The following is a 15,484-nucleotide window of genomic DNA, read 5'->3' on the forward strand; positions in this document are numbered from 1 at the left end:
ATCCTCCACGTGCAGCAATGACATCTTTATTGATCCTTGGCATTCTAGCTGTCAGTTTGTCCAGATACACAGATGACATTTCACCCCACACTTCCTGTAGCACTTGCCATATATGTGGCTGTCTTGTCGGGCACTTCTCACGCACCTTACAGTCTAACTGATCCCACAAAAGCTCAATGTGGTTTAGATCCATAACACTCTTTTCCAATTATCGGTTGTCTAATTTCTGTGTTTCTTTGCCCACTCTAACCTTTTTTTTTTTCTGTTTCAAAAGTGGCTTTTTCTTTGCAATTCTTCCCATAATGCCTGCACCCCTGAGTCTTCTCTTTACTGTTGTACATGAAACTGGTGTTGAGCGGGTAGAATTCAATGAAGCTGTCAGCTGAGGACATGTGAGGCGTCTATTTCTCAAACTAGAGGCTCTGATGTACATATTCTCTTGTTTAGTTGTACATCTGACCTTCCACATCTCTTTTTGTCCTTGTTAGAGACAGTTGTCCTTTATCTTTGAAGACTGTGGTGTACACCTTTGTATGAAATCTTCAGTTTTCTGGCAATTTCAAACATTGTAAAGCCTTCATTCCTCAAAACAATGATTGACTGATGAGTTTCTAGAAAAATCTGTTTCTTTTTTGCCATTTTTGACCTAATATTTACCTTAAGACACGCTTGTCTATTGCATACTGTGGCAACTCAAAAACAAACACAAAGACAACGTTAAGCTTCATTTAATGAACCAAATAGCTTTCAGCTGTGTTTGATATAATGACAAGTGATTTCATAGTCCCAAATGATCAATTTAGCATGATTACTCAAGGATAAGGTGTTGGAGTGATGGTTGCTGTCTAGATTTGATAAAAAAAATAAATTTTTCAAATAGTGATGGTGCTGTTTTTACATCTTACTTTGTGAATTTCCTTCAGAAACAGCTAAGTCTGTACATTATTCCAAACTTCTGGCCACCAGTGTATACATACATTTTAAAAGTCAATTTATGTCTAGGCACATACCTTAATGTCTTGAAACTATATGAAAAGCTGTAGAACATTTCCTCTTTTATTCCCAGGAAGAAAAAATATACAGTTAATTTAACACCCATTGACCATTTGCTACAACTTGTACCAGTAGTTGAAAAAGAAAGGGTTATGAATCAAACTATGAACATGCATTTAATCTGGTGTTGGTTTAATTATATCTTTCTGAAATGCAGATATAAATGATGTCAGAGCAAGATTTGGTGGAGATAGTCCAGATTGCAGTGGCAGATTTGAATCACGAGGGTCACCAAGCAGGTGAGTCCTTCCCATGCCCATGGGTTTTTGTTTGATAAGACAAGTTTTAATATCGCAAAGGTGAATTTCTGCCCGTATGACTTTCTTCACAAAAGGAGATGTCTGCATTTCCATAACATTTTCTTTTGTCTACCACAGAAGAAAGAAAGTCATAGGGGTCTGGAATAACATGAGGGTGAGTAAATGATGATAGAATTTTCATTTTTGGCCATACTATTCCTTTACATTAGATGTCCTGGAGAATAATGAAGAAGCTGATCAACCTGGGAGAAAACGAGCAAGGATGGACTGTAATCAAGAGACATCAATTAAGGTATCAAATTAACATTAACAGAGGTTATCCTGTCATGCTACACAGAATATAAAGGACTTACTCTAGGATGGAAACTTATCACAGCCTTTATTTCTTCTAACTCCACACTCACAGTCACTGCTGGTATCCATCAGTCAGGCTATCTGCGAGCGGCTTGACAGCATGGAGGCTAAACTGCAGGCTCTAGAGGCCACTTGTCGAGGGTTAGTGGAGAAACTGGACATAGTTATGGGGAAGAACCCAGCAATGATCCAGGTACCTATGGTGGCTGGGTCCCCATTTGGAGCCACTCAGACTTGCGACAAAGTACGTTGGTGAGTGGACTAAAGATAATGCCGGTTTGATTTAAGAAGTAACATATTATTTATCAGGTAAACGTTTTACTTGTTTAATAAAGGTAGAAATGTATTATACCCTTTCAGTGTTGTTCCCCAGACAAATGTCGTAGTTAGTGGAGAAAAGCAAAAGATGCCACGGGAGGAGACAACACCACGTACCTCCGACTCTTTAGAGAACTTACTGAGCAAGTGAGAGAAAATGAAAGATATTCTCTGTTCTGTAAAATTTTTGGGGTTTAAGTTATTCAATAGGGGAATATTCTTCTATTTAAAAGGGGAAAATTTAGTTTGAAAATGCCAAATGTAGTAGATTTTGCTTAGTGGCAATCCTTGGTGTAATAGAACTTTATTTTTTGCTGCAGTACTGTTGGGCGGGGAAGACAGAAAACCATTGTGCTGAAGGTTCCAGTCCAGGAAGAGATTCAGGAGGACCAGGAAAGCGGTTCTGAAACGAGCGATTCGGTGTCCAACAGCGGCCAGCCATCATCTCAGAATGCCAACAATGTGACGCTCATCACTCTGAATTCGGAGGGTAAGATTCAGAAGAGGATTGGGTTTTGTCTTAAAATCTTAGTGACAAGCACATTTTTCTACCCTGTGTTAGTGGGTTTCCTATTGAATCAGGAAGCTGGGTTTGACAAAGGGCTTGTCACTCTCTTTTAAATAGCAAAAAGCCCTTAGTTAACGTCACAGTGGAATCAGGGGAATGTCCGTAGCACAAACGGTGCAGGACAAGTTGCATGCCAAAGTTGAAAAAGAAACAAATTCTTAAAGCAAGTATTAATAGTAGTAATAGTGACGAACTTAGAAATACAAGAAAAACATATTGGTAACACTTAAGGTTGTAAGTGTTAACATTAGTAAACATTAAATAACAATGATCACCACTTTTACAGCATTTAGTTCATGTTAATGTCAACATATAGTAATAGATTTGTAACATTAAAAGTTGTAAATGTAAGTCGTTACGTCAAGTTGTATTTGTCAATGCATTATAAACTAACACTAACTAGCAATGAACTATTTTTTACAGCATTTATTAATCTTGGTTTAAGATAAATTATGCAAAGTTGTATTATAAACTAGCATGAATTAGCCATGAACAATTGTATATTTTCAAATTAACATTAACCAGATTAATGAATGCTGTAAAAAAGTCCTTGCTTGTCTGTGTTTGTTTATAATGCAGTAACTAATACAACTTAATGCAAAGTAACTTACGCATACAACTTTTAATGTTAAAAATGTATAGGTATATGTTGAAATGAAAATTAACCAAGATTAATAAATGCTGTAATATAATATTGTTCATTGTTAGTTTGTGTTAGTTTATAATACATTAACTAATACAATTTAACATAACCTAAATATACAACTTTTAATGATAAAAATCTAATAGTATATGTTGAAATCTAATAGTATATGTTGAAATTAATGAAGATAAATAAATGCTGCCAAAAATGATTGTTTATTGCTAGTTTGTGTTACATTATAATGCATTAACTAATACAACAACTTAATGTCATTTACGTATACAACCTAGAATATGTTGAAATTAACAGTCAAGAATAGGCTAATAAATGCTGTTAAAATCATTGGTTATTTTTTGTTCGTGTATGTAATACTTTGACTAAATACATTGTAACATAATTTAATTTACATAAAACAACCAAGATTAATAAATGCTGTAAAATAGTACTGTTCATTGCTAATTAGTGTTAGTTTATAATGCATTAACTAATAGCCTACAAATTAACGTAACTTAACTTACATATACAACTTTAATGTCAGAAATGTATTAATATATGTTGAAATTAACTTTAGCTGAGATTAATAAATGTTTAAACAAATTATTGTTCACTCATAGTTTCATCATGCATTAGCTAATACAACTACTTACTGTAATTTACATATACTTTTTATGTTAAAATTATTGTTTATTGTTAGTTTTTGTTAATTCTGTCGCCTCACAGCAAGAAGGTCCTGGGTTCGAGTCCTGGCTTAACTGGGCCTTTCTGTGTGGAGTTTGCATTTTCTCCCCATGTTCACGTGGGTTTCCTTCGGGTGCTCCAGGTTTCCCCCACAAGACCAAAAACATGCAGGCTAAGTGAATTGGAGACCCAATTGCCCCGTGGGCATTAGTGAGATTCCCTCAGCCACTAGGGGTTGCATCAAGAAGGGCATCCCGCATAAAACCTGTGCCAAGTCAAATATGCGAATCATGGATGATCCGCTGTGGCGAATTCTAATGCGCACAGCCAAAAGAAGAAGAAAAAGATTTCAGCTCTGCAGGTTCATACAATGCAAGTGAATGGTGACCAGAACCCCAAAAGCACCAAAAATCAAATAAAGTCATCATAAAAGTAATCCAAACAACTCCAGTGGTTTAATAAATGTCCCCTGAAGCGATCCAGTTGGTTTTGGGTGAGAACAGAACAAAATGTTACTCCTTTTTCACTGTACATCTTGACAGCAGTCTCCTAGTCGATCATAAGGTCAAGCTCAGTTACACTTCCTATTGCACCATCTAGTGCTCTGCACATGCTTCAAGCACTAGGAAGTGAAATCAAGCTTGAAATCATGATCGTCTAGGAGACTGCTGAGAGTAAATATTGAGAGAATTAAAATTTTTGTGTGAACTATCCCTTTAAAAATGTTTTAGAATATGTTGAAATTAACATTAGCCAAGATTTAAAATGCTGTTAAAATGATTTTTTCTTAGTTGTGTTAGTTCATAATGCAATGACTAATACATTGTAATGTAACTTATGTATACAACTTATAATGTTAAAAATGTATAGATATATGTTGAAATTTACAGAAACCAGGATTAATAAATGCTGTAAAAATATTTATCTTTGTTAGTTCATAATAATTAATGTATTTACTAATCTTAACTAATAGAACCTTCTTGTAATGTATTACCAACATATTTTTATATAAAGTCAGGCATAGTCATGCTTTTGTTACAATTCTGGATAGAATGTTTCTCAAGACAATTTGATTAATAATTAGAATTTGTTTTGGCAATTCACTACTTTTTAGTTATGTAGCAGGTTACTCCTGGACACATAATAATGCATGTCACATCAACAACCCCTATGTCTGGTGTAATACATCTGGCCGTCCGTGATTCAGGGCTATGTTGTTTGGAGGTCTGGGATTAAAGACTTTGTTTTGATTGCTTAACTTCTGCTTTTGCTTATCTCATTTGTTGACTGGTCTGTTTTAAAGTGGCGTCTGGGTCAGCTTGGTTAGTTCAAAGACTACTCTATAAATATTCATGTAAATTTGCAGCTGTTTGTCATGACATTTAGTCAGTGAATAGCTACATTTGGTTCATATAAAGCATCACTTTTGTTTTGTTGTGCCAAATTTCCCCCATTTTTCCTTCCTTTTCCAATTTATTAAAGGGATAGTTCACTCAAAAATGGAAATTCTGTAATTGTTTAATCTCGCTCATGTTAATTAATGCAAACCTATATGATTTTAAAAAAGCCAGAAAATTTTCTGTGCCATTGTTGCAACTTGCAATTGCTTTAAATCAACTGACGTCATGGTGATTTAAGTGGATGTCGAGGAACCACATGTGTATATTAATTCATCACATTAACCATGGACATGATCCACTAATGTTTGACAATCAGAAAGTGTAAAACTACTTTTTGTCTTCTTCATTTTGAATGACCAGTCTATTGTTTTATCATTTAAAGCCTCACAAACCTCTTTTGATCAAATGTTTTACTTGAAAAGTGTGCTTGTTCTCTTTCTTTAAACTAAATGTCACTTGAATTGGTATTTATGCATCTAATGCAATGGCATTTATACATTATTAAATGTGTCTTAAGTATCCCATTACTTTTTGAGGCCAAGGTATAAGCAAAGTAATGTTTTGCATGTACTTGAAATATAAATATTTAACTGAAAGATAAATTAAAATATTTTCAAATACAAAATATGCAAAGTCACAATATTTTGTCTTGAGAGTACTTATAATGAAAAACCCTTCATGGATATGTACAATTTATGTGACGAAGAAATGTAACTGTCTCACTCACTGGTATTTGTATAGGACATATTGTACGTAGCTTCAACGTTTTCAGCCATGCCAACATTTCTATCCAAATAAAGATTTTTGCTAAGTGTAACCAGATTTATGTAACTCTAAGTTTTGGTTTGGAAACCAGTGATGGCCACTAAGGGTCACTCTTGCATTTACTGTGAGTGTCGGATGACCTTTCTTTTCAGTGTATGAGAATCCAGGACCACAACCACCATGGATATCAAGAGGGATGTATTTACCCCAATATTTGATTTAGTGGCTGACTAATATGATTAAAAACCATGGCAGTTTCTTAGCCTACTACATTTGGTCTCCCATATCCTGAATTTGTACGATCTTGTGAGAATTTGATCATTTTCCAGAAATGTTTTATTAGTGCCCAACAATAAGTATTTTGTCTGCAGGCCTGGTTGGGCCAATATTTTGACAACCTCAGCTACATCATCATGCAAGATAGTGTTACCTTGTTGACCAATTTCAATCAGCAGAATTTGCAACAACAATGTAACATCATGGGAATACTAAGGTTTATGTTAAATATTATTATTGTCCTTCCAAACTCGCAGCCATTCATTCAGTTGCTACCTTAGTTACCAGTTCATCTTTCTCCTGTCTCTATAGAGGACTACCCAACAGGGACATGGCTGGGTGATGAAAACAATCCAGAGATGCGTGTGCGCTGCCCTGTGTCTCCAGCCGACATGCTGCACATCAGTACTAACTGCCGTACAGCGGAAAAGATGGCTCTGACGCTGCTCGACTACCTTTTCCACCGTGAGGTGCAAGCCGTCTCCAACCTCTCTGGTCTGGGCAAACATGGCAAGAAACAGCTGGACCCGCTCATGATCTATGGCATTCGATGTGAGTCACAAAGACGCAACAAGAAATAGCCAGTGGCTAAAGATGAAATTCAGTCTGATTTTTTGTATGTATTGAAATGTCTTACTTTATTATAAGTTTTCCTAAATATGCTTGCCATCTTTTGTAATCACTGTATGATAATTGTGTAAAAGCAAGGTTTAAAAGCAGAAAACATAACAGGAACTTACCAACCTAGCTAGTTTCCTTACTTTTCCAGTTTCCTTTCTATCTTCCAAGCTTTCCTTACTTCCTTCGGGGCTTTCATCCTTCATACTTCCCTTCCTTTCGAGTTTCTTTTACTGTCTTTAAATTGTTCTTCCTTCTTTCTGAGCTTCTTTCCTTTCTAATGTCCTTCCTTCGGTGTTTCCTTACTTCATCTGAGCTTCCTTTCTTGCTTTGTGGCTAGTGTCCTTACATTTCCTTCTGAGTTACCTTACTTCTTTCCGATCTTCCTTCCTTCCTGCCTTCCTTTCAAGTGTCCTTACATCATTCTGAGTTTCGTACCATTCAAGATTCTTTTACTTTTCAAGTTTTTTTTTTTACTTCTTTCTGAGCATCCTTTCTTCCTTCCTATCTTTCTAGTGGCCTTAATTCCTTCTGTGTTTCTTTACTTCCTTCCAAGCTTCCTTCATTCCTTTCCTGCTTCCTTCCTTTCAAGTGTCCTTACTTCCTTCTGTGTTTCCTTACTACTCTCTGAGTTTCCTTACTTTCCTTTTGCGCTTCCTTCCTTCTGATTTTTTTTTATACTTCCTTTTAAGTTTTCTTACTCTTTTCTGAGGGTCCTTACTAACCTCTAAGCTTCCTTCCTTTCTAGTTTACCTTCTTTTGGGGTTTCTTACCTCCTTTCATATGTCCTAAATTCCTTTTGTGCTTCTTTACTTCCTTCTGACAGACAATGCCTTTGCTTAGATATGTTGAAGATTATATCTTTGATCTTATCAGTTACATTTATTTGAGGCAATTTAATTTGTCTCAGTTCTGCTAATTCTAATTCAAATAATTTCCTCAAAGGTGTGCCTCAAGCCTTTGCACCATGTTTGTCTGACCAGACATATTTTCCCCACATGAGCTAATTAGAAGTGTCTCAAGACCTCATCTCATTCACAGCAAATCTGGTATTACATATGTACAGTTGAAGTCAGAAGTTTACACATGCTTAGGCTGAAGTTATTAAAATTCATTTTTAAACACTCCACAGATTTCATATTGGCAAACTATAGTTTTGGCAAGTCTTTTAGGACATCTAACAATTGTTTTCAGACAGATTGTTTAACTTTTATTTGACTATTTAACAGTTCTTGTTGGTCAGAAACCTCTAGACAGTTAGCCAATTAGCTTCTGATAGGAGGTGTATTGAATTGGATGTGTATTTGTGGATGTATTTTAAGGCCTGCCTTCAAATTCCGTGCCTGTTTGCTTGACCTCATGGGAAAATCAAAAGAAATCAGCCAAAACCTTAGAAAAAAAACGTGACGATGCTATGGCTGTGGAAGCGGTGCCGGGGCCATCTATGTCTGCTCCATGTCACAATGGCACAAGGGAGGGGGTCTCCGCCCTCAGGGAGTTCCCTGAAATGGATTTCCCTCTAGATTAGTCACGTGATGAGTCCCTCAAACACGCATTTGACCAAGTGAGAGTAATCGATGGTCAACAGCTCCATTGACGTCGCACTTACATACCTGTATTTTTTAATTATCAAAGATGGGTTGTATCGAGTGACACAGGACATTCATACAAAAGAAAATACAACCCAGTTATTAGTCCCGAAGAGCTGTTGGGAAGCTCTCTTCTAGGGGGCTCACCATAATCCAATGGCTGGCCATTTAAGACAGGAAAGAACACTTAATCGAATAATGGGCCGTTTTTTGCACTGGGCATTCATGGGGACATTCGCAGGTGGTATGCGGCGTGCCGTGAATGTCAGTTGGTCAATCCACCTTCCACCCCAAAAGAACCATTGTACCCTCTACCGTTAATCGAGGTCCCCTTCGAGAGAATTGGTATGGACCTCATCGGGCCATTAGAACAGACCGCACACGGGCATCACTTTGCATTAGTTCTTGTGGACTATGCAATGCGATATCCGGAAGCAGTGCCACTGTGCAACATCTCAGCATGTAGTGTTGCGGAGGCACTTTTCAGAATAATCTCCTGAGTGGGGATTCCAAAAGAAATCCTCACTGATCAAGGCACTATGTTTATGTCACAAACACTACGCTAACTGTATTAATTATTAGGTATTAAATCTACGAATAAATGTCAGGAATTGCGAAAAATTGTGAAGAGTTTAAATGTATTTAAACTTCTGACTTCAACTGTATGTAGGACAATTAATGCAGCATGCCATAAGTTATGCACTAATGTTCCGACTGTATACTTTTTAGCCCTGCAAGAGTTAGTGGTAGATGCTCTTTACCTGCTTAGAGCAGTGCTGGTGCTGTTAACTGTTGCTGCAAATTGCCAAGACTTTATTAGTTTGCAGCATAATTGCATTACTTAATGTCATTACATTAGCATTTCCTTGCCATTTTCAAAGCTGCTACCGATCTTATCAATATTTCACTATTCTGGTGTTCTTTGTGTATCTGCAACCAGGTCAACTGTTCCACAAGTTCGCTATTACTGAGTCGGACTGGTACCGCATCAAGCAAAGCATCGATTCCAAGTGTCGCACTGCCTGGCGCCGGAAGCAAAGGGGACAAAGCCTTGCCGTCAAAAGTTTCTCTCGACGGACTCCTGCCTCGCAGAACAGCTCAGGTACGGACCAATTCACCCATGCAAATCAATGTATTTGTTATATGTCTTTTAAAAAATTTATTTTCATATGCCTTTTCACTTTAATGTTGATGCTAATGCCATGTTCACACATACAGGAAATGTAACAGTTTATGTCATGCAGGTTGATTTAATAAATAAATTAAGTAGAGTAAATAAATTACATCAGATCATTTTATCGCTGTTTGTGCGAATGCCCCTTAAGTGACTAGGCTCCAGCTGGTTTGTGTTCTGAAGAGCAATTGAATATAAACATGCTGAGAGTGAGTCTTAGCAAATGTGTGCAAGTGAGAGAACACATTTTTAGGTTTGCTAGTTTCGCATCAAATTAGCTATGCAAAAGCATTGCTTGTTTGTTTGACTGTACGTCCATTTGTGCAAAACGCATGAATATGTTGTGTGCACCCAAGTATGTTTATTTGCACACTTTTATGACTGTGTGGTAGAGAAAGACTTTATGAGTGATGTTTCCACAACTAACAGATGGTTCTAATCTCAGGATAGCACCTCACGTCCTGTTCCTTCCTCTCTGAGATCTCACAGCGCGTCACCTCTGACCCGCATCAGACTAACCAAAATATCCTGTATTAGTCCATTACAATGGTCCATAGACTTACTATTGCTTCACCTCCTTGAGTTGTGTCTGTCCAGCTGGAAATGGCTTCCCTGTGTGTTAGCTTAAACTATTAGTTTACAAACAAGCCACCTGTTGCTCTGTCTTTTTTAAAAACCAAAACCAGGGCAAGAAGGACATGTAGCCTGAGCTATACAACAAACAAAGCATAACCAAACCCAGGGCAAGAAGGACATGTAGCCTGAGCTATACAACAAACAAAGCATTTCCATTGGGGAATAGGCCTACTCATTTTTTAACAGAATGGTTGCAGACATGAACCTGCTCAGGCAACTGAGAAAATACATTTAGCATGCTGCTTTAGCATGCAATTCTGTGCATATTTATAATTTATGTTGCTTTTAGATATTTTTAAAGGTGTGTAATTTATTTAATGTTAAAATCTGTTTTCCTATTCCAGCATAATGTGAGACATCTGTAAGTAAGCCGTTTGTGTATTTCTGCCAAAAGTGTAAATGCCCTTGCTCTTTGTTATCACACATTACCGTAATATGTGCTAACCGCTAAACTACCTATCTGACAAAATTGTTGAGATTTTGCTTGCAGTGATGATGCAGTCAAATGATGTGTGCGCTGTAAGGACATTTAGGTAGTATAAATGTGCACGGTATGGATTAAAGTGCCCACGTACCTTCACCAATAATATGTAATGGAATTTATAATGGAATTAGCTGTGTTAGACCACCATTATAAGAAGGATAAATGACAAATGATCAGATCATAAACCTGAATACAATTCTCCACCATTAATATAATACAACAGGCTCGTTGTATCTGCTCACAATTTATATGTAAGGAATTAGCTTACTATTAGCTATTGAAAATAATATCACAATTATGTTTAGATATCGTTTTGAGCTTTGGAGTGCAGATCTTTAAAAAAATCAAGTGATGAGGTTATCAAAATATACCAGTCATTTGTCTTTGAATACAAACAAGACTTTATTGCTAATCTAAACACATAGACAAACATTTGTCATGACAGGTTAATTAATGAAAATTATCTTCAACAGAGAACATTGAACATTGAGTCTATAGACCATGCCATGAACCATCAATGTTTCATTTAATATGCCGTGATTTAAGATTGAGTTTATTCTAATTAAGTTAAAGAGAAAGAGACACCAGTACTTTCAGTACTTCAGAAAGTTGGAGATGTACTTGCGTTTCCTTGCATTGCTTTGGTTCTTTGGCTTTTTGTAGAAAGTTCTGGTTGTTCCGTCAATGTTTTTGATCTCTGTTAAGATCATGGTTATTTTGTTGCTGGGATGATGAAGTGGCTTTGAATCGAGTCCTTCTGCAAGGAAGACTTGTGACTGCCGTCACACGTGTGAGTTGTAGAGCAGAGAGGGAGAAAAGCTTCTTTGGAACTTTGCATTCCGAGCTTTCCTGGACATTGTGCAGAGACATAAGGGCGCCGGAGAAGGCTTAGAGCCATGAGGGCAAGAGCTTGGAGGGTAAAGAGAGCTAAAGAAGCAGCAGAAGAAGAGAAAATAGCTCCTTGGTGGGGAGGCTTTGTATTGTTGTGGTTGGCCGCACCCCAAAGGTGTCTTGAGCCAATCAGAAATGTCTTTTGTGGTGTCACATTGTCATTTCTGTCCCACCTTCTGAAGGTGATTGATGAGTCTTTGCATGTGAAGTAGAGGTCGACCGATATTGTTTTTTTTTTTTCAGGCCGATATTTGGCCGATATGTGCTTGTTTTTAACCTCTTATTTGAAAGATAAAATGTAACACAAATAATTACTTATGATAGACAAAATTTCTCATCAAATACATTTATTGAACACTTGACCAATCTGCACTTGTACACTTAAATTAAAAATGTATAATGTAAAAACATATTGTATAAATAATGTATAACAAATATATTAAATAAACAAAGCAGGTACAGCTTGAACTGCTCCGAGACACGAAGGTTGAGATCCAAATGCAGCTTTAATTAAGGGGCAATCCAGACACGTAATCCAATATTCAGAGCATCCAAGAGAAGCACAGGCATAACTAGGGATGGGTATCGTTAAGGTTTAATGGTATTACTATCTTACCGATACTGCTTATCGATCCGGTACTTTAACGGTATTCTTAACGGTTCTTTTTGTTATATATATATATATTAAACAAAGATAAACATTATATAGGCACAGTGATTTAATTTCAGGAAGGTCTACTAACATTACTGTTCAGGTGTGGTCTAAAAAGAAATCTAATAAAGTAATCAATTGTAAAATAACACTGCATAGTTTATCATAGATAGATTAATGCTGATTAATGCTTATTATGCAGAAGTTATTCATTCAAGAGCTGTAAGTGATTTTCTCTTTGCCTTTTGTTGTTTGATTCGCAGTAATGGCTCAATCGTCAGCATGTTCATTAGACCGCTTCCCCTTTAAGACCGAGTCTGATGCGCCATATTTTCTCCCAACTATTTCCATAACTACGTCCATTTAAGACATAAACTGTGTTTAAGTGAATCTCCAAGCCGGTCGTTTTGACATATTTTTGTGTATAGTTGATCGTTTAGACGCGCACATGAAACCCAAAGTAGCCTATACTTTGCTTGTCTCGTTGCGGTATGTTTCGGAGCGCGCGCCGCCTTGGGAACGGTATCTCTTGCGCTCTTTTTATTATTAAATGTGTCCTGCAATTTAGCAACAGTAGCATTTTACAACAATCACCGATCGTGCTGATTCTGACGTTAAGTTTGAGTTTTAGGGAGAAATGTCAGTGCACCGCTGTGAAGTGAAGGAAGTTGTGCTAGACAGAATGCGGCTTATGTATAAATATTCTTTTTATAATCTTTGGAAAGCGAAATCTAAAATAAAATCAGACTAATAATCACAGATCTAAACCAGGCTACGTTTGAATGTTTAGTTCTGTCACTCATTATGCAGGGCTCATGTTGTGCTCGCTGTGCACGAGATCTCTCTCTCTCTCTCTCTCGGACTGCGAATAGCTACATTGCATCACAGACAAATGGTTTCATATTATTATACATAGAAATGGCTGGCGAGATAAAATAACTTTCTCTTTATAGCAATAATAAATGTATTTTCTTAATTTCTCCAGTACCGACAGCAGAACCGATAACGTCCGAGCTTACCAAAGCCAGTCCTTCAATAGCCTATAGTGCGTTGGTATCTTTTTTATTACTTATTTCTCTGCATTGAGTGACAACCCTCTCAAATATAAGACTCACAAACAGAACAAATTAACGTCTCAGATTCACTGTCTGTAATTGCAAAATTCTTGCTTACTGTGACATGATAGCAACCCTTCTGCTGTGATAATGCAACTTCAACTACGCTATTAATATCCAAAGTAGCCGAACGTCATGTTGCTTTTTTTCTCGAAGTTGGCAGTAACATATCAAAAGTTTTTAATTAAATATAAAGAAGTTATACAAATTGAATCCTTACTGTTTTCTCCAAGGAACTTAACTCCTTCCTTAGGCACTGGATGAGGTCAGCTCACTCTGCTGGAAAATGACTCTAGGGGCAGCGTGCGTCGAACACGTGTTCCACAACAACACTAGGCTTCCCACAGATGCGCCTGCCTAATATACTTGGATATTGGCCGATGCCGATTATGTTAAAAAACGCAAAAAAATCGGCCGATTAATCGGTCGACCTCTACTGTGAAGACTCCCACTTCCTGTTCAAAAAGTACATGTTTTAATCATACATTTTATATATCTCGGATACAACCGAATATATAAAAAAATTATTAACAATGCTATTTCAGGAATGTTATTGCATACATCACAATTCCAGTGGGTCAGAAGTTTACATGTACTATGTTAACTGTGCCTTTAAGCAGCTTGGAAAATTGGACCATGGAACCACGCAGCCATCATACCATACCGCTCAGGAAGCAGATACATTCTGTCTCCTAGAAATGAACATATTTTTGTGTGAAAAGTGCAAATCAATCCCAGAACAGCAAAGGACCTTGTGAAGATGCTGAAGAATGTAGGTAGACAAGTATCTATATCCACAGTAAAACAAGTCCTATATCAATATAACCTGAAAGGCTGCTCAGCAAGGAAGAAGCCACTGCTCCAATACCACCATAAAAAAGCCAGACTACAGTTTGCAAGTGCATGTGGGGAAAAAGATCTCTGGTCTGATGAAAATGTTTGGCCATAATGACCATTGTTATGTTTGGAGGAAAAAAGGGTGAGGTTTGCAAGCCAAAGATCATCAACCCAAGCGTGAAGCTTCGGGTTGGCAGCATTATGTTGTTGTGGTGCTTTGCTGCAGGAGGGACTGGTGCACTTCACAAAATAGATGACAACATGAGGAAGGAAAATGATGTGGATATATTGAAGAAACATCTCAAGACATCAGCCAGGAGGTTAAAGCTCGGTCACAAATTTGCATTCCTAATAGACAATGACCCAAAGCATACCTCCAAAGTTGTGGAAAAATGACTTAAGGACAATAAAGTGAAGGTATTGGAGTGGCCATCACAAAGCAGATAGAAAATTTGTGGGCAGAATTGAAAGCATGTGCAAGCAAGGAGGCCTACAAACCTGACTCAGTTACACCAGTTCTGTTTGGAGGAATGGGTCAAAATTCCAGCAACTTATTGTGAGAAGCTTGTGGAAGGCTACCCAAATTGTTTGGTACAAGTACAAACAATTTAATCGAATACTACCAAATACAAAGTGTATATACTGTAAACTTCTGACTCATTTGGAATGTGATGAAAGAAATAAAAGCTGAAATGAATAATTATCTCTACTATTATTCTGACATTTCACATTCTTTAAATAAAGTAGTGATCCTAACTTTCCTAAGACAGGGAATGTTTTCTACAATTTAATGTCAGGATGTGTGAAAAACTGAGTATAAATGTATTTGGTTAAGGTGTATGTAAACTTCTGACTTCAACAGTATTAAGTGGTGCGGGACTTTTAATTATAAAGAAGCCCGAAATACATGGGACCTCTATTTTGAAATGTCTGCGCTCCCTTTGTGAACACAGATGGATGATTTGCTGAGAATTTTTCAGAAATTTGCATCTCATGTCCTATATGCAGAAGCCTAGGGCATATTTTTTAACACATTAACTGTACCATCTTTGTAAGCATGTGTGCTAAATGTTAAAATTTTTGGACAAAATTCTATATATTTAATTATCAGCAGTGTTTCAGTTTAATGACCATCTTCATCCCCACAAATTACCATTCCATTTTTTTCTTCTA

The 15,484-nt window shown here is 37.0% G+C and overlaps 1 protein-coding gene across 3 annotated transcripts in view; it reads left to right on the forward strand.

Annotated features, from left to right (window-relative positions):
* LOC127638452 (protein BANP) overlaps positions 1–15,484 on the forward strand; it is a 79,208-nt gene that overhangs the window by 1,741 nt on the left and 61,983 nt on the right. For 2 of the 3 annotated variants that reach the window (XM_052119988.1, XM_052119987.1), the window contains exons 2-8: positions 1,211–1,292; positions 1,523–1,605; positions 1,720–1,919; positions 2,028–2,132; positions 2,306–2,475; positions 6,628–6,867; positions 9,463–9,624. In XM_052119988.1, the coding sequence (XP_051975948.1) occupies positions 1,217–1,292; positions 1,523–1,605; positions 1,720–1,919; positions 2,028–2,132; positions 2,306–2,475; positions 6,628–6,867; positions 9,463–9,624 (1,036 nt within the window). In that variant the 5' untranslated portion in view covers positions 1,211–1,216. Of the gene's footprint in view, positions 1–1,210; positions 1,293–1,430; positions 1,606–1,719; positions 1,920–2,027; positions 2,133–2,305; positions 2,476–6,627; positions 6,868–9,462; positions 9,625–15,484 lie in introns of all 3 variants that reach the window. The other variant, XM_052119989.1, reaches the window with a different exon arrangement.

This window comes from Xyrauchen texanus, chromosome 46 (assembly GCF_025860055.1).
Source record: "Xyrauchen texanus isolate HMW12.3.18 chromosome 46, RBS_HiC_50CHRs, whole genome shotgun sequence".
In the NCBI taxonomy this organism is placed as follows: Eukaryota; Metazoa; Chordata; class Actinopteri; order Cypriniformes; family Catostomidae; genus Xyrauchen; species Xyrauchen texanus.